General features: G+C 38.7%; 1 protein-coding gene across 1 annotated transcript in view; it reads right to left on the reverse strand.

Annotated features, from left to right (window-relative positions):
* Window positions 1–12,085: 12,085 nt before the first annotated feature.
* NKD1 (NKD inhibitor of WNT signaling pathway 1) overlaps window positions 12,086–26,512 on the reverse strand; it is a 108,873-nt gene continuing 94,446 nt past the window's right edge. Inside the window, exons 8-11 of the mRNA XM_062007669.1 lie at window positions 24,563–24,710; window positions 23,496–23,580; window positions 18,507–18,637; window positions 12,086–17,741 (exon numbers count right to left, since the gene is read on the reverse strand). Of these exons, the coding sequence (XP_061863653.1) occupies window positions 17,167–17,741; window positions 18,507–18,637; window positions 23,496–23,580; window positions 24,563–24,710 (939 nt within the window). The 3' untranslated portion in view covers window positions 12,086–17,166. The remainder of the gene's footprint in view (window positions 17,742–18,506; window positions 18,638–23,495; window positions 23,581–24,562; window positions 24,711–26,512) is intronic.

Here is a 26,512-nt window from a genome sequence, read left to right on the forward strand (position 1 = left end):
ACTTGTAGTTTGCTCTTTTTTCCCCTTAAAGAAATACTACTGCTTTCCCCATGAATATGTGACAATCTTTGCCATTTTCACCAAACTTGTATAAACATTTCGCTCCCAGTAAAAAAAAAAACACAAGCCACATCTCATTGTAGTCCATTAAATATAGGCCCCAGTGCCTAAACTGCAGTGGCTTGAGGGAACACACACATACTTTGTTTAAAGAGCTTATTTGTTTTGCACCTGTGACTTTTACACACTCCAGGTTTCATGACCCCCAGCATCACCTCACTAATGCTGATAATAATAGTGCATGTACTGTGTTGTTCATTCACAAGTCGCTGAGAGGGATTTAGAGATGCATGGTCATTCCTATGCTTTAGCTTAAAAAATTATGCATTAAGAGATGATATTTGATTTGGCCAAGATAGCAAACAGTCAGCAATAAAACAGAACAGTCCCAGTTCCTATGTGGATGCTTGACTCTGCAGCTCACTCCGGTCATGAAATCAAAGGCAATGGTGCTCGACACTGTAACAGACACAAAAAGTGCCAATAACCCTGGGAGGAGATCAGTCAGACTTCATCACGAGGTACTGCACACCACAATAGGAAAAACTCAATTTGGTTCAGAATTCATGTTGCCATTGTTTTGGATAATATCAAGGGAGATTTACTTTGCATGTTTTCTTTCACGGTTTGAAGAGCTACCCTGTCCTTATAAGGACAGTAGGAATGTGCATAATTAGTCCAAGGCTAGAGAAAAGAGACATTCAAAATGAACATTTGTTATTGATTTCCCAGGCTGCAGTGGAACTGGGAAGACTATCATGAGAGGAAAAGATATGTAATTAAATGTGATTTGTTAGAATGCTGCCTGGCTAGGTCATTGCATATGCATTATCTGACTGCATTGCTTCAATGTAAAGCACAAGGTTCCTCTCTCTGGTACAAACTCCTTTGATTAACCAGTCTCCCTTCATTGGTGGAAGAGGCCAGCACTTTTGTTGTTTGCAGCTGGCAGTGTTGCTTGTGCTATTTCTTTAAGATTCTTCATCAGATGTGGTTTGTCAGGAACATGCCTAGACTGTAAGTCAGAATAGAGCTCATTTTCTTTGATGTGCATTTGTAATGTGCCTGTTCCAAAAGAAGAGGAATGAAAACTTTGGTCACACTGTTAATCTGTAGGAGCTACAACTTAAGCAACTGGGTGAGACTAGACTCTGCACATACTGTAGTGTCAGCTACTCCTTTCAAGCAGAGTTTTATCAGTAATTAGTGCCAACACAAGAACATCTGTCAAACATTTACCACAACCGATTCAGAAGGAAAATGTTCAGCACAGATTTTCTGCTGTAGAGAGACCTTTTATTTTCAGTTTAGAGCCTGAATTTTTTTTTTTTTTTTAGTTACTTTACCTCATTTCTTGCTGTATTTTGCTTAAAGATCAGCACAGATATGATTGGTTTGAGTGACTGATTCCAGTGTTACAGGTTTTCTACTCAAGGATTTACCCTTAAGTAAGTGTTTTGCATGCCAAGAAAGTCTAAAAGTGAAAGGGTTACACTTCCTTGCATGTCCACTTGAATGACTGTGAGAAGAGAGCCAAAATGGTAATCAGATCCCCATGAGATCATATTGAAAGCAGCCATGCCTATTTCACAGAGTCTTCTGATGTTGCAGGGGTCTGTAAAACATTTAATCACCGGAGTTTTGATAAGTTGAGATTTGTTGTGAGTACTGTAGAGAGCACTAGTCTTAGATAAAATGCTGCCTGGTAATGCTCTTATTGCTATATGAGCCAGAATGCAATTGAATATCCATGGTGATTTAGCATTGCACCGTCATCCCAGTGAAGGAGATGCAGGATTTTCACAGCTACATAGTAGTGGATTAATATAAATATGCATTACAATTTATGGGAGGTCTGATCCAGCTTCTGTCACAGTTGAAGGAAAGATGCCATTTGATTTTACTGGGAGTATGGACAGGGCTTTGTGTGTTCAGTCCTGGAACTGCCCTCCACTACCACAGAAGCTTCCCCAGGGCCCCCTGTTACTCTGCTGCCCAGATGGCACCTGTATGGCTGGTGGCCTGCCTTTATTACCCAGTGGACCCGAGGTGATCCTCATTCTATCAGACAACCAAGCATTGGTACAGAGAAGTTTAATAGCTAAACCTTGTCTAACATGCTTTTATTTCATTCAAACCTGTGAAGTCCTGACTGACCTAGAAAATTGGCATAAATTATGTTAATGCTTGTCTCTGAAAGGAGTGAATGAGTGAGGTTTTCAAGTTGGCCCTTTAAAAACTTCACAGATGTGACTGTGTGTGGATGAAGCTCAAGCAGCTTAGCTCCCAACATACTATCTTATCTGGCTCAAAGTTTTCAGGGAACCAAGAGAAAATCTTTGTTTGCCTATCTTCATTAAACGGCAAACAACCCTGATGCAGTTAACTTGCACCAAATAAACCTTTTATTAAGCCTAGGTTTTGAGAAAGCCTTTCTCCAGTAATGGACATGGTTTGCAGCTTATTTTAAAAGTACAGAAACCAAGTTAAAAATGGACCTAAATTAAAAAGCAAATTACTCACATAGGTCAGTTCAAATGTTCCAGTTCCAGTTTCTTGCAAAAATTCCCACTGTAGACTGTCAATGGACTTTGGAATACTGAACAAATCTGAAAGGTAGTTTATGTCTCTCAAGAGGTTAAATCAAAATAAACACCTGAGCCTGTTTGATGCTAGAGTTGCTGTCTTTACTACCACTTCTGAGCAGCGGAAACACAAGTTTGTCAGTCCCAAGGCTTAAAGATGGTTCAGCATATGGTTGGTTATATTGTGTTCTTCCTACTTATACAAACAAAATACCTGTTAATTGCTGGTTTTTTTAATTATTAAAAAAAGAGAGAAACACAATGTGCCTAAAAATGCTTCCTTTTTTAGTATAGCCCAGACCTTTAACAACCAAATAAGAAAAATAATCTGAACAATATCCTGAGCTGCTAGACTCAACCAAATAAAATGGATGCCTCTGATCAAAGAGCACTGAGTTTTCAGAGGTGGCTCTTGAAATATGCCAGGTTTGAAAATGGAAGCCTCAGTCCTTTCCCCTTGGCTGACAGGCACTTGCTGAACATTGGAGGAGGTTTTTCCAGGAGATATTTTGAGTGTCAGGAAAAAAAATAACTTGTGAATTAATGCGGATTTTGAGAAGAATGATATTGCCTAAAAATACCATTGTTAGTACAGGGGTTTTTTGACATGTTTGGCAGATTTCTGCAGCACCTTATGACTGCATGAAGTTCTATGTGTGACTTAACCTTTTTATTTCTGCCTTTTGGAGTTCAGTCTCTGTCACTGTTGCCCTCTGCATTCACCTCCTCTGTAGACTCAGTGCTCCCAACACTCATTGTTATTCTGCTCTCTGCTTTCAATGTTATTCCAGTGAGAAAACCCTCCTTGTCAAAGCATCGACTCAGTCTACCTTAGAGGACTGTCTGTTGATCTCTAAGACAGTCTCACTATTGTTATTAGCTGGCCAAGAGTGCCAAGATTAAAATGTTTAGCAGGAAAAAAAGTTCACAAGGTTATTTATATCAATTAGAGTAACAGAAACATCACAACAATTTAGTGCTCTGCTGCACTTAGAGGGTGTACAGTACTGAGAACTGTTTAGCAGCATCACATTCATCTCCTTTCATCCACCTTGCTGCTAGCACCTCAGTACTGTACTATAGCCCCTTTTTCAGGCTATTAATCAGATGTTATAGAAAATAAGTGTTTGGAGGCATAAAGTAAGGATTAGCCAGGTGAAATCCTGCATGCTCCTTTTGTTCCCCAGGCCAGACACTGAAAAGCACATCATCTATAAGCCACATTTATCCTCCTTTTTAGTTAAGCCCAAAATAAGGCCTGGTCAAATCACAAACCACCATGAATACTCTCATTAAGCATTAGCCTGTTCTTAAGGAAATAGCTGTCAGTACCAACTCATCTGCAAGAAGCCCTTTTGAGTTTTGTAAAACCTGTGTAGCAACAGACTAGACATGTAAAAGTAAAGGAAGAAGATTAAATTCTCAAGCAGTAGTTATGCCAGTTAAGATGCCTACATGACAACACAAACTACACCTCTGTAGCAGAAGCAGTACACTGCTCTACCAGTGTCAATTCATTCAGGCCAAGAAACTTTCCCAGTCCAAATGAGACTTATTTCCAGGCATGATTTCAGCCAGGCCTAGGACTTTCAGAGCTGCAGACGTCAGGGTCTGCAGCCCCCTGAGGTGAGGCTGCAGCCTCTGCTGCCTCTGCACACCTCACAGCTTCTTTGCAGTACTACTAGGACCCTCCAACACCCCACTATCTTGTTGGAACATAGTAGCTCCCTAAGAGAAAAAGCAATGCTCCTCTCCTGCCCTGAAATCCCATCCCTTTCTAGAAGACAAAAATACAAATACTGTGAAGTTCATAAGGGCAAAAAGAATCAACAGAATTATAATAGCAAGGGCATCATCCAACACAAGGGACTGGGCGTTTTGGAGAGGACAGGATCACCTGTTTGCTGCAGGCCTCAAGACAAGCTCTGATTGCTGAGAAGCCTTGAGAAGTCATTTCTCAACACTCAGGTTTTTATCCCATCCCTTAAATGCATGCAGCACTAGCTCTATCAAAACTGTAACACTTGCTACCATAGCTTATTTTAGTAGTATTTATTTAGTGCACATATGAGACCTTTATGAGGCCTCATGATCTCTGGAAAATTCATAAATAAACCAGTTCATTACTATCCTAATTAACTGACTTGGTGCAGCTGTAAATGCTGGTTAAGGAAACCCCTCTATTTCCTCCACAGTGGCAGATAACAAGCATCACCTGGCAGTGACTCAAACACTTCTGTCAGATCTTTCCAACATCTCTGAAACCTCTGGAAAACAAGGCACATGTTTTATTTTTTGCACATAGTACCACTGTAATGTCAGACTCTCATTTACCTTTCTCCACCTGCATTTACTGTTGCAATTAAGGGAGAAAAACAGTTCATGTATCTTTAAACACCTAGGAAGTGCCTTCACACTTTGAACTATTCACTCCTCAATCTAAAAATATTTACACCCTAACCTCCTTACCCGAGGAGCTCAGAGGTAGAAACCAAATGTGTAAATTCCTTCAGTAGTGAGTGAAAAAGGAAGTGGGAAAAAAAAAAGAAAAAAGAAACCAATCTACTGCAAGTGGCCAATATAGCAAATTAAAGCTGACACCCTCACTGTTAATTGAAGTACTACTATATCAAACAAAATGATTAAGGACTTAACTGGGTCTAAGCCTCTATCAGTAGAGATATGAAATGCAATCATGATAAAATACATGAGCAATTTAGGCTCTTACTGTAAAGAATAGCAGTCACTTTACTTCATTCATCAACAGCAGAGTAGCCTTGACAGTACGTTACAGTGAGGCCTGACAGCTTCCAGGACATCAGGTCGCTTGTGCATGAAGATGTAGCATTGTTGATTCATAATTCTCTCAAGGAGTCCGTTATTGTGGATCGCATTGAAATAAGTATGGGCTGAGCACTTGGATCTCAACGAATGAAAAATGGAACTGATAAAAATTAAACTAGGAATACAGAAAGAAGGGTCACAATTTTAAAAAGTGTATGTGTATGCATATATCTCGTCATAACTTAATTACCGGTGGTCAGGAATGAAATATTCAATGATCCACCCTCGGAAAACTCATGGTTTCAGCTGACAGATTAAGTCTGGAATTAAAACAGTTAAATTTAAATTCCAGGGCTCACTAAAAGCTGTACTGAAATTTAAAAAAAACTAAAAAATGAAGTCAGCCCTATGCTTCTAATTGAAGCAGCTTAGCAATGCAAACTTAGAGCTGACTATTACCCTTCAAAAAAAAAAGAGCATCTCTTCACACTGAGCATTTTCATCTTTCAGTCTATTTGAGCATCATTAGAAGCAAAGGATTCAAACCTGTCACAGCCCTTCAGCTTTACAACTTATAACCTGCTGCAGAACTACAGTTGAGCTGAGTCTTTCTTTCTCTACCTCGCTGGAGCAGTTCACGGGATTACTGCCCCAAAGCATCCTTTCTGCCTCCTATTGGTGTACGAAAGACTTTGAAACATCACCAATTTATTTTCCACGTGGAATACAATTGTCAGATTAATTTGTTTTCTATGTATTTATCCTTAAGGTAATCCTTTACCTGAACTCTGAAGAAAAAAAAACGGGAGGGGAGGGGAGGGGAGGGGAGGGGAGGGTGGTTTTAGCTCATACACTGTCTACATCAGAAGTTACTAGAGCTACAAATTGGTTAGAAAGCAAGCTGGATGACCTAACCAAGAATCAGCTGGGCCTCTCTTAAGAAAAAAATAAATGACTGAAAGACATCAGAGAAGATGAAGTAGAAAAAGAAAAGCTGAAATCCCCACTGTTGTGCTAAGCTGGTCAGAGCATGCCCACTTCATCCTGTTATAGCTGGCTCGCAAAAAGAAAGCAGGAAAGCAACTTCAAAAGTTTTGAACATTTTTCATGCATTTTTTGTTGACACACAGTGCTGCTGCCTGGCTCTGCTTGCAGACAACAGAAGCCACAGTCATTCCGTGCTTATAAAGTGGCTCCATATCTGGGCTGTGCCGCTCACCATGAGGGCAACGTCAGCAGAGTGAGACCATCTGGGAGCGCAGGGTGTGAGGGATCCCCTGGCAGCCACAGCAAGTGACAAATCAAGCAGTTATTTTCATCAAAGTGATAGAAACAGAGTTGATCAAAACAAGCAGAAGGCACTGTTCTGTTTGGTCTGTACACTTTGTACACTGCCACTTGGGAACTTAATTAGTTCACATGCTTCACGTTTCTATCTTTAGTCTGATGGCATACAGCTGTTCTTTTCAACATTGCTGCTTACTGCCCTTTCCCTGCTGTTGGGGTATGATTGTAAATAGACAAGGCGAGATTGCCTCAAGTTTAACCCTCTGCCAGTGTGGCCTTGGCTTACCAATGACTGCAAGGATAGATAGAGCAGGGCTGGGAGAGGGCCCAGGGAGCGTGGTGCGGTGCCACTGCTGCTGGAGACCAGCCTCTTGCCTGAGTATTTAACCCAATTGGCACCTGGTAATGGTGTCTAAAGGCAAGGGTCTTGCTGATTGCCTAAAACAGGAAGTTTTGACCCAAATCATGGCGTAAATTGTTTCATAGGGGTTTTGTTTGAGCTTAGGGGAATGACACAGCACAGGGTTGGATCCCAGAACCTCATCTTGTCGGAAGGCTGCCTTTCAAATCCAAAATGCCAAAAAATGTCTACTCTTTTGAGGGCAGACATACATGAGTGAGGGGGAGGCATTTTGAGTCACAGCCAGCATGAGATGAGGGTCACAGCAGGTGCTGTCCAGGGGCTGCGGTGGCAACAAGTGCTGCTTTTCCACCTCAGCTGAGATGGCCCCCACAGAACTTCCTGTGGGGTTTGGGGCAGAGAATAAGTCCTGGACATGAAAATGGATCACAAAAGAATGAAAGGATATAGCTTATTTCAGAGTACCAAGGCATGAAGATCTTCTCTCAGAAGATCTCCTGCCATCACAAATGGTGACTGAGGTTGTGTAAGGATTTAAGAATAAAAAAAAAAAGAAGCCAGGCCTGAGGTCGTGATGCAGCACACAGATGAAACTTCTACTGAAGAGGCCAAGCTGGCAGTTGAAACCAAACTTGAGGAGGGACTCAGCAATGAGGCGTGAGCTCCCACTTCTGGTTGCCTATGTGTTTAGCATCAAGATAAGCCTTAGCACCCCCATGCTCAGCAGTTACAGCACAAGTACAAAGTTGGCTTTATAGTCTGCAGCTGGAAAGAAAGGAAGAGAACACACCTCTGCAGTACACACCATAAATGAGAGTCTTCAAAAATTCCTTTGTTTATGTAATTTCTCATTCTGGATGTCATAACCTTCCATTTTCAGCTGGGACATTCATCTCTCCCGGCTGGAATGCAGCCGGCATCCCCCAGTCTAGCCACAGTCTCCCAATTCAGAGAGCAAGTAATTTTTCTGAGCAGCTAGGAAGTTACACATTCATCCAGACCCAAGATTTGCCATATCAGTATCCTCCACCTCATGTCTCTCCCCTATTAGTTTTTACCTCTCGTAATATTTTTTTCTCATATCCTAGAAATTCTATTTCACTACCTTGACAGTGATGTTAACGTCAGGTGCTGCATATCATGCCACACTCATGAGTTTCACATTCCTACAACATGGCAGACTTTGATATAATTACAGCTTGGCTACATATCTTAATTTATGTTACAATATTGCTGTAGTGATATTGGAGACAAATGTTTAATTCACAGAACTTCAGTTTCAAACTACAGTCCCTGAATGCAAACAGCAGACTTCAATATTTTTTCATCAATTTCTTGGTTCATAAAAATCAATTTTTGTAGAGTTTTTACACTGTACATAAAAGACTGTGGCATCAATTAGCCTTAATTCTTTTCTCTTTTTTTTTTTTTTTTTTTGGAAACCTCTTTGTAGGAAAATCTCATATTTCAGCAATTTGCATTATCCACACAATCTGCTTTGAAGTTCTAAGTTATGGTAAGAAAAGGATCCACTTATCTGCACATAAAAAATGTTCAAAGCTTATAAATTCCCTGAAACAGATGTACATTATCATTGGATTTGCCTTTCTCTCTTTGCTGTTGCATGGCTAATAGAGTTTCATGTGCCCCCTCACATCCTCCCCATTTAGCATCTTTTCTCTACAGAAGCATGCACCCTACTGTGCCAATCCACACTTCAAAGATTTCTGTCTATCTATTAGAAACAAAGCACAAAGTGAGAACATATGGCCCCTTTTAAATTTCCCACATTTAAGTCAATATCGTTTCTTTTCTCCTTTGGCAAAGAAACATAATAAGGTTTATCTTCTCCCTTCCTAAATCTGCTGGCTCTCTCAAACTGCTTGTGCCAATTCAGCAGTTACTTTGCAGTATCAGACTTGGCAGCACATACGAAAACAAAATATCTAATTTTTTAAAATTGCTTTTATTTCTTCAGATCAAGAAGATGCATTTAAAAGATGAAAAAGGACAAAATGTAACTGCACACTTTCAGATAAGTGGATTTTAAACCCATGAAAGGGCACAGCAGAGTCAACAGCAAAAAATGGTCTTGTTCTAGTCCTTTTCATGGTGACATCTTTCCAAACATTTCCTATCACTGACTAGAGGGATGGTAGAGCATTTTGGAATCTAAGGCCTTACTGAGTATGAGCATCCTCTTGCCCTATGTCCCAGAGCAGCTGCAGAAATCCAGAGTATTGGTGTTGAGGGGGTGTGTCTCTTGAGGAAAACAAACAGTTACTTGCCTCAAAGTCACATTGGCTCCTCAGTTTTCTCTGTTGGGATCACAGGCACAGTGAATGTACATCTTTTGTGCCTGGAAGCAGAAATTTCAGACCATTTGTTTTCAGTGACTCCATCCTGCACATCCTTGAGGAGGTGGGTGACACGACATGCAGGATGCTCATGATGAGGTCTGCTGTTCAGAGGACTTCCTTTACATTTGTGAGCAATAAAACCAGTATCTATATGAGCAAAGGCTCTAAGTAAAATAAACTTCATTAACTATTTTTAGAAACATAAGCAGACACATAGTATCCTGTGAATATTGAATTTATTATTTAAATACAAGGAAAGGGTTGCAGTGATTATGTTTTTAGCACAGTAAGGTATGAAAGTCTTGCCCTGCTCCTGAAAACACCATGACTTACTCATTCAATTCATAGTCACTAGCTAAAATGACTCCCATATTTCAGATTCCTCAGCTGCAAAGATTGTAATCTTTAAATTAATTCTTCTAGCATCCATTTATTAGACCAGGAAAATTCTTAAAAAAAAACGCCTGTGCCTGATCAGTGCAAGCTACACGGTTCCAAGGCCCTGACTCCAAGGGAGTGTAAATTGAAGTACCTCTGTTTACATCTGCTGACCCAGTAAAGCTGCACAAAAGTTTCCATTGAAACCCATGGAAGTCACGTGCACAGAGCCATTGAGGACTATCACCTTAACAGATGGCACACTCACACCGGAAGAATTTGTGATTATAGACATCAAAAGTAAAAAATATTCCCTGAGAAGGCTGTAAAGAGAAAGGAGGAATGTGAAGCCCACAGTGCTGCTTTTTGCTTCCCTTCATACTTTTGAACTTAATGGAAACTCCAAGTCTCTTTAATTGAGCTTTTCCTCCCCCCTGCTCCTTGCAGGGTGGGAGGGTTAATTGCTTCACAGTGAAACATTCCAATTTTCATATTCCTGCTTCCTAATGGCATGTTGAGCATGTAAGGATGCCCTGGGCACACACCAGAGTCCATACAGCACTCAGAGCAAGAATGAAATAAATAGTTTTGGATAAAGACCCCATGCCATGTGTATCTATAAAGCACTGTATCTATGACTTCAAAAATCAGCACTGGCCAAGTGAGACCTTAATGCTAATTGCTGTAGCATTTCACTGTTTATCTTAGTTGAACTAGCAATACCAGTCCTGGTTGTTAACAACCTCAAGTGGCACTTTATTCATCTATCAACAGTCTTATCCTGTGAACAAGCAAGTGAAGAACTATAAACACCCACTCCAAAGTCACTTTGTAGGTCTAAGCTAAAGCCCACAGAAAAAGACCATTCACAGAACTCCAGTGAGAACAGACAAAATACAACCTCCAAATCAATATTTTAATCTACAAAGTTTTATTTGTCTTTTTGAACTTGTAAACCATAAAAAGAGCTTATCAAATATCCGAAATTAGTACAAGAAAAAAATGATGACTCATATAGCAAACTGCATTTGAAGATCCAAATTCCAAGACATGTGTGGGGCTCTTTTGGCTTCCATTTGTGAAGCTGAAGACAAATTTGGCCCAGTTTGTTAGGTGTTTTATTAGATAGGTCACAAAGCTGCAACGTGCTATACTTTGTGAACAGAACAGAATGGGAAGGATTAAGCGCAAGAATAAGCACTAAGCACCAAAAGGATCTGAACCAAAAGGATCTTCTCCCCACAAAGTCCAGGCTCACTGAAAGAGAACACCTCTTAGCTAGTAGCAATGACAGGCTGTTTTGTCTATATGGACTAGGCATTCAAAGGAGGACACAAACCCCGCCTTCACAGGCAGGCATGTCACTGAAAACGGAAAGCACAGTGCACATAATTACCAAAATGCCTGATACCATTATTCTTTGCCTGCTGCCAAATTTATGAAGCCCCTTACATTAGGTCGTCAACATTCTTATGAAAGTTCTGGAACTTCCAACTCTCAGACTCCAAAATATTAGGCTGATGAGACAACCAATAGGTCCAGTCTGCCATTTCTTATGATAAAAAGATTATACTTTCTGTCAGTAGATTTCACACGCATAGTTAGTGCTTAGTGTTTAGAAAAATCAGGACAGGTATCAAAGCTTTCCGCAACATTTGACCAACTTACTTATGTGTGTAATCAAACAGAAAAGGAACTAATGCTACTATTCAAAACACGTTCTAAAGAACATTGAAAACATCCATAGAAGCACCTCCACTTCTGAAGAAAAATACCCTCAGCTTAGAGAGTGACTCAGGAAACCAGGGCATCGTTTCTTATTCTGCCACAGCCCTAAGTGGTGATTATCTACAGCATTCCTTCCTTGCACCTCCCACTGCACACTGGAGATTGACCTCTTCTAGAAAGTCTTTCAAGCTTTCTCAGTGAAAAGCATTCTGTGAACTACTGCTGCTGTTTTATGAGCAATAAATGTACCATATTAGAAAAAAAGTAATATGAATATACCTTCTCTGTACAGTATTTTCCTGCCCCTTGTCTGTCTCCTCCTGCTCCTCTGTTAGACGGTTCTGTGCTATCCTTACATTTCTCAAATCTTTCCATCCTTCCCTTGACAGTCTTTCTTCACAGCTCTAACCCTCACAGTAATCTTTCTGAATAGTCCTTAAGTCTTGCTATTTTAAAGCAGAAAAGTTCTATCTATCATTTTAGCTCAGTAGGACAGAATTACCTAGAATTATATAGAAATATGAAAGTAAATTAAAGCATCATTGAAAAACCTCATTATTTAATAACTATAATCCAAACTTCAAATAAAATGGAGTTCAATGCATACTGAATAATTTCAATAAAAAGTTATTTGCTTTTCTACGTCTGCTCCTTTAGCCCATTTTGAGCACATTTTTAATGTACACAGGCAAAAAAAATTCACAAAACAGCCCCTTCAAAGTCAAATCAACTGAACACTTGACAAATATGCAAAGAAAATAAATTATTATGTGAAAAATTGAAGCTGGTTTTGCTGCTAAGTGCATTAGAAAAGAAGATAAATTTTCCTCCAGAAGCTATATAGAAAACACATTAAGTTAGATTTTTATTTCACAGATTTTTAAACATGTTTCTGCTTGGTACAATTAAAAATAATTAAAAAAAAAGAAGCTTGACAACTAACAGAATGCTGAATATAACTTGGTTCCCAGCAAAACCATGAATAAGTCATGTTTGAAAACATACTTTCAGATCTTGATGAATTGCATCAAGGTAATTAAAGGTGAGACTTGATTAGCTGACACGTTTCCAAACATGAACATTCTTGCCTGTACTCCAGGCAAAAATTATGGTGAATGTTTTCACAAATTTTCTAGCATGATGAATTTTTCTCAAGTATAATCTAGGCCCCAAGGGGCCTAACGTTCTTGTTAATTGGAATACAAATGAAATCTGTCATTCAATAATTGAGGTATACAATGACATATGGAGAACACTAAGCATTCATCTTATCTGTATATTTATGGAAAGCTTGTAGACTGTTGAGCATACACAGTACTTATCCCTTTTTTAAAAGACCACTTCTGTCAGAATCCATCTCGTGCCGTTCACTAACTTCTGCCAGAGGACACACACACATATACATAAATATATATATATATATATACACACACATACATATACACACATCCCTTTAAGGTACTTCTGCTTTGCTGTTCTGTGCTCATCATGATTAAAGTAGGGAGGCAGTTACAGAGGTCATCTACGTGGCTTTTTAATTTGGTATAGCCTTAAGGGGCTGTTCTGCCCATATGCCAGGAGAACCTGTACCTCATCCAAGGGTAGAAGCAGGACCTAATTTCTAACAGTGACTAAATGACATGTGGATGTTTCAAAGACATTTCGGAGTGCCTTGAAGCCCTTCAATGATGTGAGTATAAAGCATAGTATTTACTGCTAATCATAATGACTTACCAGCTTGATCTCTTAGAGTAAAACTTCCATACTAACTTTAATACTAGCCACTACAAAATCATCATCAGTAAGATGCATAAAAAATAAATACCGAAATCACTGTCCATACACTTTGCAGATGTCAAACCCATACTCCTGGAAATAAATTAGAGGCACCCTCAAACCAGAATCTTAGTCTTACCAGAGATTTCACTGGGACAGAGATTCTACTTCACTACCCTTAGTTTTGTTTATTTTGTATATATGCAGGTGGTAACGCAGTTGTGAGAAGAGCTTAGCAGTCTTTCTTTTCAAAAACCTAGCTTCCCAAAATTCACAGCTGCTAGAAGTGAGCAAATTTTTTCAGTTGATTTTTTTTTCATCAAATAGTGCAAATTTTGGTATTGTAGCAGTTTTGCTGAACTGCTTTGTGTAAAAATAGAAAAAGTAAATGAAAACGATGGATTTCTAATGCCACTCTATATTACTTTTAAATAGTAGTAATATACTCAATTGATTCAAATCTATTTTGGATTTTGATTCAGACATAGATTTGCGCGACTTGCTCAATTTTTTATATATATATTTTAAAAAAGGGTTTTCAGAATTAATAACAAGATGAAAAATCAGTTGCTCAACACAGGTCTAACAGTAGCAGACAAGAAATTTAACTTTGAAACTTGATAGTTTAAACATAAAACCAAAGCATACCTAGTCCATACCTCACGGCCTGATCCTGTTCCCAAAAATGTTAATGCAAGCTCTTTCATCAGTGGGATCTGCAAGCACTGACAGCAATTGCGAAAAGCCTCTGAAATCCACAAGAAGAAGAAGGAAATATACTTTCTGAACTAGTAAAACTTTAATTAACAGGGGGTTCTCTTGGCACAGTTTTTGCTGTTAAATAAATTAAGCATTTAGTCAAAACCATCCATATTTACTATACAAAATACTGAAAAGCAAACATTTTTTAAAAGATATGGAAATTTAAGGTTTTGTGAAAAGAAACTGTGCTACATGTTATTCACACTTAATGTACGTAACACAACTGCAACACTGGGCTTAGATACAGCATGGTCATACATCACTGGTGTAAAGTTTTACTATGTGGATACCACATTATTAAAATGTACTTGTTTTTCACAGAATCTTTTGAATATCCAAATATAATAAACCAAATCTAATCAATGCAAGGTTGGAACCTGTGGGCAGTTGTGTTACATTTCAAAGTTCACTTGGCACAGGTAGTACTGCACACTTTCAATCAGATGGGATTTTTTTATAGGTGCTGTTATCTTTTCCATCAAAATATCTTTGGGTGAAAGAGCATTTATGCCCCTCTTCTGCGCTTTCATAGCAAATCCCACAGTTCTGAAACCATTCTAGGCTTCCAGAATGTTTTCTGGTTTTCAGCAACAATCTGCATTCAAAAAACTAAGAGACAATTCCCACCTCACAGTATTTCTGGCATATGCTCCAATGAAAAGAGAACAGCTTTAATTACATCTCCCAAACAAATAGCATGGCATCCCTTCTTAGATGGAATGTACACTTGTGTGTTTGCATGCGGTATAACGTAAGTCACTTGAATACATCAGACTTTGTTAACACTATAATATAAATAAGCTTATTCCTTCTACTAGACATATAAATGCCTTTTTTTTTTGCAGTCCATAATTATATATACATTGAAAAAGAATGATACACAAGCAGCAAAAAAGGCTTAGACTAGAACAACTCAGTGGTAACTAACCAAATTTGTGGCCTTTTCATATTTTCAATACAGAAAAGTCTGCATATAAATATTTTTGGACTTTAGGAATTTTTAAAATAAACAGAACAGTATAGTTGTCACACAGATCAAACATATTTTTAAAACATTTTGTTAAATTTAGCAGAACACGTTCATGACAGCTAAAAAAAACCCAAAAAATAAGCCAGATTTTTTGAAGGGGACATTAAGTCTAAACAACTACTGATCCAGTGAGACAAGAGATGGACCTAATTACCATGAAGCAATGATTCTATTCCAATTCAACAAGAAGGCAAGGCTTTCTTTAAAAGTTGATGTCTCCATGTTCTTAGAAAGGGCAACAACCCTCTAAAACTGGTCAGCAGTAAGGTAATACCCCATTTTGGACTGATCAAAACTCTAGTCAGAAAAAAAATACCCTAATCAATGGGCTTTACAACAATGTGGGATAGTTACATTTTACAATATACACCATAGACAAAATACCACAACATTTAAAAATAATTAAAACCAAAAGCAAATATGTTTATCAACACTTATGGTTTTATGAGAAGTTCTCTAATGTTCCAAAAGCAACGTAGGTGTTTTTCAGTCACTTTCTACCGGCAAAATGGTGATGGTACAAAACCCAACACGCATAGATGAGGTGTTGAGGGACAGGGTTTAATTTAGTGATGGGCCTGGCAGTGTGAGGTTAGTGGTTGGACTTTATGATCCTAAAGGTCTTTTCCAACCATAATAATTCTGTGATTCTGTGAATGTTTTCTAAATTTGGGCCTCACAGACAGTGAAACTTTAATGTCTTGACCCATTTTTTCACTTTTCCAATTTGCTTTTGACCTTCAAATTTCTCAGCAGCCAGTAAGGTCTTGTGAGTATGATCTCATTCTCCTTTATGGAATGGAAGCCCTTTGGATATGGAAAAAGAATGATTGTGAATGGTTTTGTTGGTTTTTTTGGTTTTTTTTCTACATGTTCAATTCTCTCAAAAATGGGACAAACACAAATTGGTAGGTGTTGGGGAAATTTAAATTGGAGGCACCTAAGAAAATGCCACAGCATATGTTTCTAACAAGTCATTGTTGTGGGAAAAAAAAATATAATGTTAATATTCAAACCACAGATTTCTAAAACACAACAAAATGTACCTGAGAGTGTGCATATTTATATATATATATTTATACTTATACTTTATATATATTTGCCAACATTTAAAGTGAGAAAGTATATTTTCCTCAATTCTTTCTCAAAACAAAGAACTGTGGATTTAAACAAAACAACCCCCTCCCCAACAACCCCTCTTCTTCTCAAACCCCGTGAATGATACTTATGGCCTAAGCACTAAAGTCTAGTGATGCTTCTGAAAACCCTATTTCACATCCTCCTTTTTCAAATGGTTACCCCAAACAGAATGGAGAGTAAGCAAGGAAAAACAAAATAAAAGAAGTATATTTAAATATTACCCAGTATATAACAGACTGTACTTATGTCCATGAAAAATCTCCAAGAAAATAAAGTGTAAGTTGTACAAATGTAGCTCTGTTGACAAGTATAGCTAATATTTCCTTGTACTTAAGATAATTTGAAAGGATGTGAACAGAAACAGGCTACATGAATGCAGTATATTAAAATCTCCCCTGTAGCACATTACAATCAATAAAAAGAAAATAAAATCTGAATAATACTAGAGGTAGCAGCTGTTTGTATTTTCCATTATTCTGAGTATCTCTGGAGTCCAACTCTTCGAACATTGCTCCCCTGATAAAAGGCTTGTGTGCGATCCGCCGACGTACAGCAGAGTGGTAAGCTAGATGTCTGCAATAGTGTTTGAAGTATCTTTCCTACTACAATGGAAGTAGTACTTTTAAAGAAGTGCGTTGACGACCTGTATTAAATCACAGCTCAAAAAGCTATGGCTGTTTGCTGTTTTACAAGCCACTTTAAAAAAAACAAACATCCACAAGGTGTTTAAGTAAGCTACGCAGTTCCACAACATATAAATAGGGTAAGAGTTCCATATAACCTCTAAAATATATGCTAGCTGAATATTAATGGAGTAACAATAATATTAATCATAGTAATGCCTTAGTTCTGGTATCACAAGAACACATTTCCTTCATATGGGATGATTCTTGGAGGATGTTGGTGGGATCTCTTCTATGTTTGGTAGAAGTGATGGTAGTGGTGGTGGTGCTCATGGTGGTGGTGGTGTTCATGTCTTTGTATCATTTGTCCAACTTGGCCTTCATATAAAATGACTGTTGGCAGGTCTCTCACATGTTCCTTTTCCACAACTGTCCCTGGAGATTGGAAGGTTTTGCACATTTGGTGATTCTCCTTTACCCTCTGCTTATGTTTCTTGTGAACCTGTTGAGACTGCAAGGGAAGATAAGGAAGATTCTGGCCCATCCGTGCACTTGGGGAAGCCATTGGCATGGGCATCCCTTGAAAATGTTTATTTCTAACTGCCCTTCCAGGATGCACAGGGGCAACACTTTTGCCCTGGGCCTTGGGAGACCTCAAAAAGTGCTTGTTTGAGTCCTGGTTCCGGAACCTCTGTTGGATCTCTGCAATCTTGGCATATGAATTTTCAGCCAGATTGATGTGGCTTGGATCCACCACTTGAGATTTCCTATGGTGAGCATGGAAGGTTTCAGGTTCATGAGAACGGGACCTAGTCTGATTCACAACTCTGCTTGGTGGGTCATGTTTTTGAGCTGCTGGAGGAGATCCTAGGAAATAACAAGCTGAGTTAGTCATCTTGTATTTCAAAGTTTTAATTAGTAGCATGCAGTTGGCAGGGATAGCATTATCGTCACAGTGAATTTTTCCTAAGGAAGTGAATGCAATTATAGCTGTCTAGTTTAATTACATTTAATAATTCTGACTAGGAAATAATACACACACAAATATATATACATATCTATATGAGTGAATGTGTGTGTGTGTGTGTAGAAGTTTTTACATCACCTTCTCTTGGTCAGCACCTGTCTGAAATTCACCAAAATAACTGAGTGGTATAGTAAAATCTTGGCAGAGGACAGGGAAAGGGAGGAAATCCCAGTCCCTTTAATTTGAGGACAGAAGCCAAAATTACAGGCATGAACCCACTGTTGCCTATTTTTGGGTCAATAGTGAGTACAAAACATGTGCTGGTATCATCTTGGGAACAAGCTCCAACATCCAAAAATGTTGGAGTCCTCATCTCACCCATATACTAAACTTAATAATTTAGATGTAAAGATTGTTCTTCTAGGCTCACCTCCAAATTTAGCTACACAAACATGTACTTCCAAAGTAGGCTTGAGGCACATTAGCCACTCCGTTGTGATACCACCTTCATTGGTTAATTACCCTGCAGTACTCACACAGTCCTATTCCTTCCAGTTAGTCACTACAGACAAATCACACAGCCTCACAACTCATTGCCCCTGATGTGGAACACACAACTGAAGAAAGAAAAGATGAAAAGTTTGCAACAGAAATTACCAAATTACCTGGCCCAAACTTTGATGTGTAGTTTTCTATTCCTGCAAGATCCAAATAGTGGTTTCTCCTTTCAATGTTCTCATCAACACAATGACGATAGCATCCACTTTGCTCTGGATTGTTCTCACTCTGGTGATATCTGTCAGCAGGAAGTAAAGTTACAATTCAGCAGAACTTTAAAGTCATTATCACCATCTGCAAATCAACAACTAATGGTCCCTTTGAAGTGACAGGAGTTGCTCACAAAGAAACAACAAACACTGGAAATTTTGCATGACCGGATTTGCTAAGTCAATAGGCCTGGACTGACTGTTCTTTTCCCTCCTATAAATTGACCCGGATGTTGCAAAGCAAAGGAGGACTTTCAAATTGCACCATGCATGCAAAAACAAATTAAAATGCTCTAAGAGTTTATTACATTCTGTCTTAGGGCCAAAACATTTAACTGATTTACCAATTTGGTCATGCCAAAGAAAACTTGCAGTTCGATCATGACTGTTCCCACCACTGGGGTAAGCCTTATTTGTCTTAAGACAAATACACCTGTGTAGCTGCTACAGAAAGACAGGCAACAGCACAGGTGTGTAGCAACTAGAGAGAGCTTGAAAAGAGAAAGTGTTGGTAGGACACCCAGAAATAATGGCTGCTTTCCAAAATACAGTTACTGAAGTCAGATCAGCTGCTGTCTTCAGAATATTGACTCCTTTTCGTGCCCAGCTTTGCAATTGTATTTATAGCAGAACTATTTCCTGAGAATGAATATCTGAAATTCCATTCATTTATGAGTCAGAAAACAAAACAGACAGAGGTTTGCAGTATTGTACCCCATCATGCTAAAGAACTTAATTCAGCAATTTAAATGGATGTCAGCAGATATGAACAATATTTTCAATATAACAAATAGGATAAGCAGAAAAATCTTAAAACACTGCCTGTCATTCAGATAACTCAGTCTCCAAGACCACAAGATAGGCTTGGCTCTTTCTCTGTGCAACTGAATCAATATCAACAAAAGACCAGAATTTGGTCTTGTATCCTACATCAGTTTCTAAACATGGGCTCTGTATGGTGCCCAGTACTCTGCTTTTAGTCTATTAATAAATTTCCAGTTTTCCAGAGGCTGCTGGTCCCATTGAGCTTTGGTACAGACTGCTTTCCTGGTGTATTGTAGTACTGTTCAGGGATATTACAGAACTGAGTCCCCTGTGTCTCTGTCAGACAGGTCCACAGTTTCTTTGATAAAAGTCACAAGACTTGACCTACCTAGAAGATCATTTTTGCTTTACTTTGATAGAGGCAGAGTCTCCTGAATGAAGGAGAGTCCGTCTGGAAAGCAGGTAAACTTTAAAGACTGAGACAGCTTTGAACTCCAGAGTGACGTAGGGTACTGTCAAAAAAAGAGGAACTGTCCAGATATTCTTTATTTTTTTGGATACATAGCCAACTCATTATCTTTCCTGCCACATATTTACAGGTTGCTACACTTCAACATAACAGATCTCTGGGGCTAGAACCTGTCTAACTGAAGTTGCCAAGCATGAACTGCCTATGGAAACCATTGGGACCCGCATGTGAGTGCTGAAGACATAGTTAACACAGAAAAAACATCACTGGGTTTGATCCAATACAATTAAACAACGCTGTATCCAGCACTGTCTGTTGAAAACTAAGTTAACAGGGAACACGTTTTTTTGTTACTGTAATAAATTCCATCTCTCATCAAGACAGCACAGAAAAACTACACCAGTACTGCCACAACCCTGCATTCTAATGGCTTTCTTGCATGCAAGATGACATTCAACAATATTCATGCAAATATACACAGTGAAGCAATTATATAGTGATGAGAGACATGCTCCACTGTCAGAGAGAACTTTTATGTACTTCTGAGAACTGAAGTGTCTGGCATCTGGCCCCACAGTGCTCTCCTGCACACACGTGGGAAGACACAGGCATGCATCAACCATGCATCACACACAGCGGGTACACACATACAGTGCTGTTACTGGTGTTTGGTTTGGTTCAGTTTTTAATAAAAAAAGGAATCTACTTCAGTGTTTGTGGAGTGTATGAAAGCCCTTCCTGAAATTCCCACACTCGAGTGTCACCCTGATGGTAACAAGCACACACCAATACAGTAGGTAAGGGGAATACAGCAGTGACCGCAGCACAGAAAAATGGAAGGACACTTCCTGAAAGCTATATGCTCCTGCTGTACTGAAGAGAAATATCAACTAGAATGGCATGGAGATACCCAATCCACAAAGTTGCCTGCCACTGTTCTTCCACCATCCATTTTATACCACACATGCCAGGCAAGATAGCAATGAACCTACCTGCTTGATCTTGATACTTATATCAGTCAGCCCTGCAGGTGAAAACTCCTGCCTGTAGCTTCCAGCAGATGAAAAATCCAACCCATCCATCTCCCACCCTCAGGATAAAAATATTTCTATCCATCTTATCCTGAATACTAACTGCGTTTTGCCTAGAACTCCTAAGTGGCTGGATTTGTGCAATGTGTGCACCTCATTGCTGCTTTCAAAGAAGAAGCTTCTGCATTAATATTGTGAGTTTCCAACACGAGCCTCAAGGAGCTATCCTGAGGGTGAGCAATATGGCCAGAGTGCACAAACATCCCTGCAACGTGCAGAGTGTGAACAGGACATTCTTTGTCCTGCCCTCACTTAATGAGATGCAACGAAAACTGTCAGATGCTGATCTGATCTGCTCAGCTTAAGACAAAGATTTTTTCTGTCTAGGAAGCCAAAGAGGTTAGGAAAAAGATAAATGCAGCAGAGTCAAGATTCTACCCCAATATGCCTCTATGACGGTGGATTTAAGTGGAAATGGCTGCAGTCCATAAAACCACTGCATTTACAAAACTACGGCTTTAAGGTGGAAAGAAGGGAGCCTTCAAACTGAAAGGGGATTTTTGCTATACATTATCAAACAAACCCAGCTCAGAAAATTCACACAGGGTAAACGTTTGGACAGAGGGAATTTGAACATCACATTCAGGCCACCAAGTAAAACCATAGAGTATTCTTTAGTTCACAGAAGATTTTATGTAGAGTTGCTAACAAAAGATTAAAAGTCATTTTAGTCTTTTAATCTGAAATTTGATTGTACTGGGATTTACTCACTGGAATAACTGACTAGCATTTTTACTCTGTCCAAAAAAAGGGAGGCACTGTTTTGTTGTCATTTTTAATAAGGCTGAATGCTCCTTCTCGTGATAAATTTATTATGTGTTTGGACAAATATCCCTCAACCTGAGGAAAGCCAAAAGTGGATTTTTTTTTAAATTGCAGCTGAAGAAACAAACACAAGTAATGATTCAATGTCATTACTGTATCATTTCAGCAAACACTTCCCTCTGCTTTAGTATGAAACATAAAAGCCTAAACCAGATGAAACCTATACACCAAAATGACCTGTTTAAAGCAACTGATCTACATTAAAATGCATCAAAATTATCTGCTTTTAATTTGTTTCTCTATCCATTAAAATACCAAATTCAGAAAAGGAACAGCACACCTACATATGACTGAGAGATTAACATTTTTCTTAGCCTTAAAAAGTTTAAATACTTGAAAAACACATCACAAATGATTATCACATACTCTGAAGTTCAATGCAGATAACATCTATCTGAGGCAGAACTCATCATAACAGGATATATACACATGATTACACATTCTCAGAGAAAAAGGCCTGCTCTGGACTGATATTCAAAATAATATTGTACCTTCTCTCAGGGAAGAACTAAAACCCATTTTTTATCTAATCTATAGATGGCTGCAAGTGGAATTGCAGCTCCTTGTAACAGAAACCACTTTGCTCATGCTTTATTGGGAATGGATACACTTTGAGTCACATGGGCTGCATTCCCTTGAAAGACAACAGACAAGAATTTTTTCAAGAGATAGAAATGTATTCTGAAACTTATAAAAGGGGAGGGGAGAAGGAAATTATTTATTTATCCATATTTAGTTATTTCTTTATTTTAATATTTTTATTGTAATTAATTTTATAAAATAAAACATAATCCTGCAAGATTACATTAAATATATTGGTTCTCAGCAAGCAGGCTAATGGGTACTACCTAATAACTAATTCTGTAGGTGAGAAGTTGACCTAAAGCTGAGGTGGCAGCAGGAAAGCATGATTTCTGGCAGTTGGGAGCCAGCAGGGATGACCGCTCTGCTAAGTCACTGCGAAGTAAAAAAGAGATGAATTTACTTCTGCTACAAAATGTACAAATGCACTTTGTAAGTGAAGTTGAGCCACTCCACAGTTACTGTAAGCCAGAACCACTTCAGCAGAATGGTTCATGGAACTGACAACATGCGGGAAAGTTTTTGCTTGTTGCTTACTCTGAAGGAACTGGTTTGTGCAGACTATCTGCTGTAAAGCTGATTGCTGCTCTGCTGCAGGCTCCTTTCTTTCCTCTCCTCCTTCTGCCAGGTACTGTACACCCAATGCCAGCTCAAAGCTGCTTCCTTTAGGAGGAAAGGTGGTAAAGAGAAACAGGTCTGGTTATGGCCTGTTAAATAAGATTGACAATGCTTGGAGCTGTATTCATTAGTGAAAAAGATGGGCTGGAAGGAGGACAGAAAAAGGCAGGAACTCACCTTTGTGAAGATGAAAAGGTTTTAGGACACTTTTAGCCAAAAGGCTGTGCTATAAGCTCCACTAGTAGGTACAATATTTAGATGGCATCTAAAGAGACACTGCATACACTTCGAAGAGTCAACAGAAGAAGAAAATTTGAGTAAAGGGTCCTACAGATTTGCTTTTTTGTTTTAATATACAAAGTATCCACCCATGGAATCTGCTGATGGTTGCATGGTGAAAATAAAACCCAAATAAACATGTATTTCCTCTGCTTTAACATAATTTTTAAAAATAAAGCAAGTAAGCAAGAAATCAGTGGCTGAGGTTTCCTCAGAGGTGCTCAGTGCCTGTCAGTAAACAGAATCCTTTCTTCCTACCTGAGAGAAGCCCGCTGCTTCTTCTCAGAGCTTCTTACTTCTTCATTAGCTTTGCTTTCAGCTCTATGCCTGGCACTCTGCAAATCTGCCAACAAAAGAAAGTACATTATTCTCACATTACTGTCCTTGCTGATCAGCATAACTAACACGCTACATTGCAAAAGCATTTTTTCTTGTCAGTAGATCAAGATGTAATGCATCATTTCACGAAACCTTCTCAAAAGTGCTTTTGTCTGCACAACAGGTTTTAGGCAGACATAACCTTGACTGTAGGACATTAGTCAGGGTTAGGCTGTAAGCAGGTTAAATGAAGACACATTCACACTGATACACTAGTTCCTCAGGAGGGCTCAGTAGTTTGAAGCTAGATGCTGTAATAATGCATCACATAGCTCCCCAGCAGTGCAAATTTGCTTGTCTGCACTTGATTGAATGGATGTATAGACTAAAACTGAGGTAACAAGGCTCTTCTTTTGGATAAAGTGCCCACTGAAGTATTAAAGAGTATTTTACCTATTGAAGTAACTACGCTGATACAACTATTATTAGAGTGAATAAACTGCATTAGCCATCAGAGTATAAGCCATTTTATGATGGCAGACCCTCCCAGTAGAAAAAATGTGTGATTTTTATGCATAGGTTCATAAAAGTTACTTTTGCTACAGTGTTTATTCTTATCCAGCAGCAATAGCTATGCACTTATGGAAAATATTTCCACACACACTGAGCACTACAATAACAGCAGAGTCAAAGTAGTACAAGTCAAAAAGGCCTTAAATCTGCCTTGCAGCTCACAAAGACAATTACACAACGTATGTGTTATGGCCGCTTCCAAAAAGAAACAGCTGATCAGGAATGAGAACTCTAATTTGCTTAAGAGAGACTGAAAGGTGGATAGGCCATTTAGCACCCAAGATCATCAAGCAGGTTCACAGCATTTAAAATATCCACATAACTATTTGCCTTTAAGCATATGTTTGTTTGTATTAACAAAATATAAAGATGGATTCTTAAAGAATTCTTAAAGTTTTCTGTATTTTTTCCAGTGGCTGATTGTACATCCTTACCAGTGTGATTTAACAAGATACTCTTTTTCTTCTGGCTTCCGTCTGGTGCCACAGTAAGTTTCACGCGCAGAGTTTTGCTGGAACTAGGAGAATGGTTTACTGATGCGTCAACTACCTCATAGATGGTATGAAGCAAGCTAGTAATATCCTGTAGTTGGATTGAAACACAAAAAGAAACACTATTGTGAAAATGGTATGAAACCTACAGCTTTGATAATTATAACTATTTTGGACTCAGTAAATGGTGAAACATTCTCAGAAGTGACTCAGTCTAAAAGAGCTGCCCTTGCACAGAACCTTACAATCTTCATCAAATGGTGTCACACTTATGAAATGAGGCAAACCAAATCAAAACAGTAACAATGGTGCAAGGTATTCAGGTTTCCTAAATTGTGAATCAGTCAAATGGTGTTCTGCCTTTTCTTTGATTTCAAGAGTATCCTGGGATAATTATCATACTGCACTAAAAATTTGAGTTCACGTGACCAAAACAAACACACAAATTGAAGAAAATCTTTGACATTACAGTCTTACGACTTCTCAGAGTCTTTTTCTTGGGATAGTTGATTACATATGGTTGATTACATAGCGGAAAAACTGTAAAAGAAGTGGCAGAACTGTAAACCTCAGCTTTGGAAATAGTGCCTGAATGTCACTCTATCATATGCATTTTAGGGTCTAGCTTATTTTGCAAAATTCAAGCCTGTTCTAAACTTACATTTCTGAACAGTAGAGATTATCCAGTCAGGCCTATTACTGAACATTCTTCACACATCTCTTTGAAGGCAATGGATCCTGAACAAATGCTTTGATGTTTGGCTATATCAGAAAGAACAGTAGCCAAGTTTAATAAGCTAACTGTTTCAAACAGGAGAAACACTGTTCAGTAGCTGGTGATTCTCAAAGGTCTCTCAGATTGCCCTAATTCAGGCAGGCTTAAATAGGGTACTACCTTAAACTGCCAGGATGAAAAGGAGATCTCTTGGCTCACTGCTCTTCCTCAAAGATATTTAATTCAAATTGATGTTGGACACAAACACATGGCCAACACATACTGACCATTGTAGGCTATAAAGATATCATTCCATGTAGAGCTGACAATTTCTCCATGCTATTCTTCCTGTACCTTTATCTATTCTAGTAGCTAAGCTCTTTCCAGATACCTGCAAACTCTGAGGAAAAAGCTAAATCATCTCTTGTTAAAGTATAATTGTTTTTGAGGATTAAGAGTTGGGTCTATCAAAATTCAAAACCTTTACAATTTTTCCTTTGCCCAGCAGTCATGCCTGTAACAGTGGCAGCTCAAAGCTTAGCATGCCCTAAGGAGTCTCAGTATTTCAGCAGTCAATATATCACACAGTCCTCATTATCTAACCAGCTTTAAAGGTGACACAGAAATACTAATTTCTACTCACACAGAACTTAGGGAAATACTGAGCTTATGGACAGGATAAAAGATTTTGCAGTAGATGACTTTCCATCTCAATAGGCAGAATCAATAACTAAATCCTGGAAGATCCAGATTTTGTCTTAACATGTACTCTCTCTAACTTTTCTGCACTCAGTGGAATTTCTGCAGACTTGTGAGTTCAAGATAACATCGTCATAAAAAGTAGAATTTGCAGTCTATTCTTTATTTCCTCACTGACACATTTTCTCTACCATTGCCATAAGAGTCTCTATATATGGATTGTTACTACCATGTCAGTAGCTGCTTTCCATACTCTTGACAAGAACCACTAAAACTTGAATGAGGGAAAGACTGCTCAGTAACAACCTGGTGGACACTTCACAGCTCTTTAACACATCTCATTTCTCACACTTTCTCTCTAATTTGAAATCTAGCCAGACCTCTAAATAGACACAGCTGACAACCAGCATGAAGTGCTAGATTTTTATTTAATCTATGAGAAAAATGCAACCAAGCAAGAACACAGACAAACAAAACAC

This window comes from Colius striatus, chromosome 14 (genome assembly GCF_028858725.1).
Source record: "Colius striatus isolate bColStr4 chromosome 14, bColStr4.1.hap1, whole genome shotgun sequence".
NCBI lineage: Eukaryota > Metazoa > Chordata > Aves > Coliiformes > Coliidae > Colius > Colius striatus.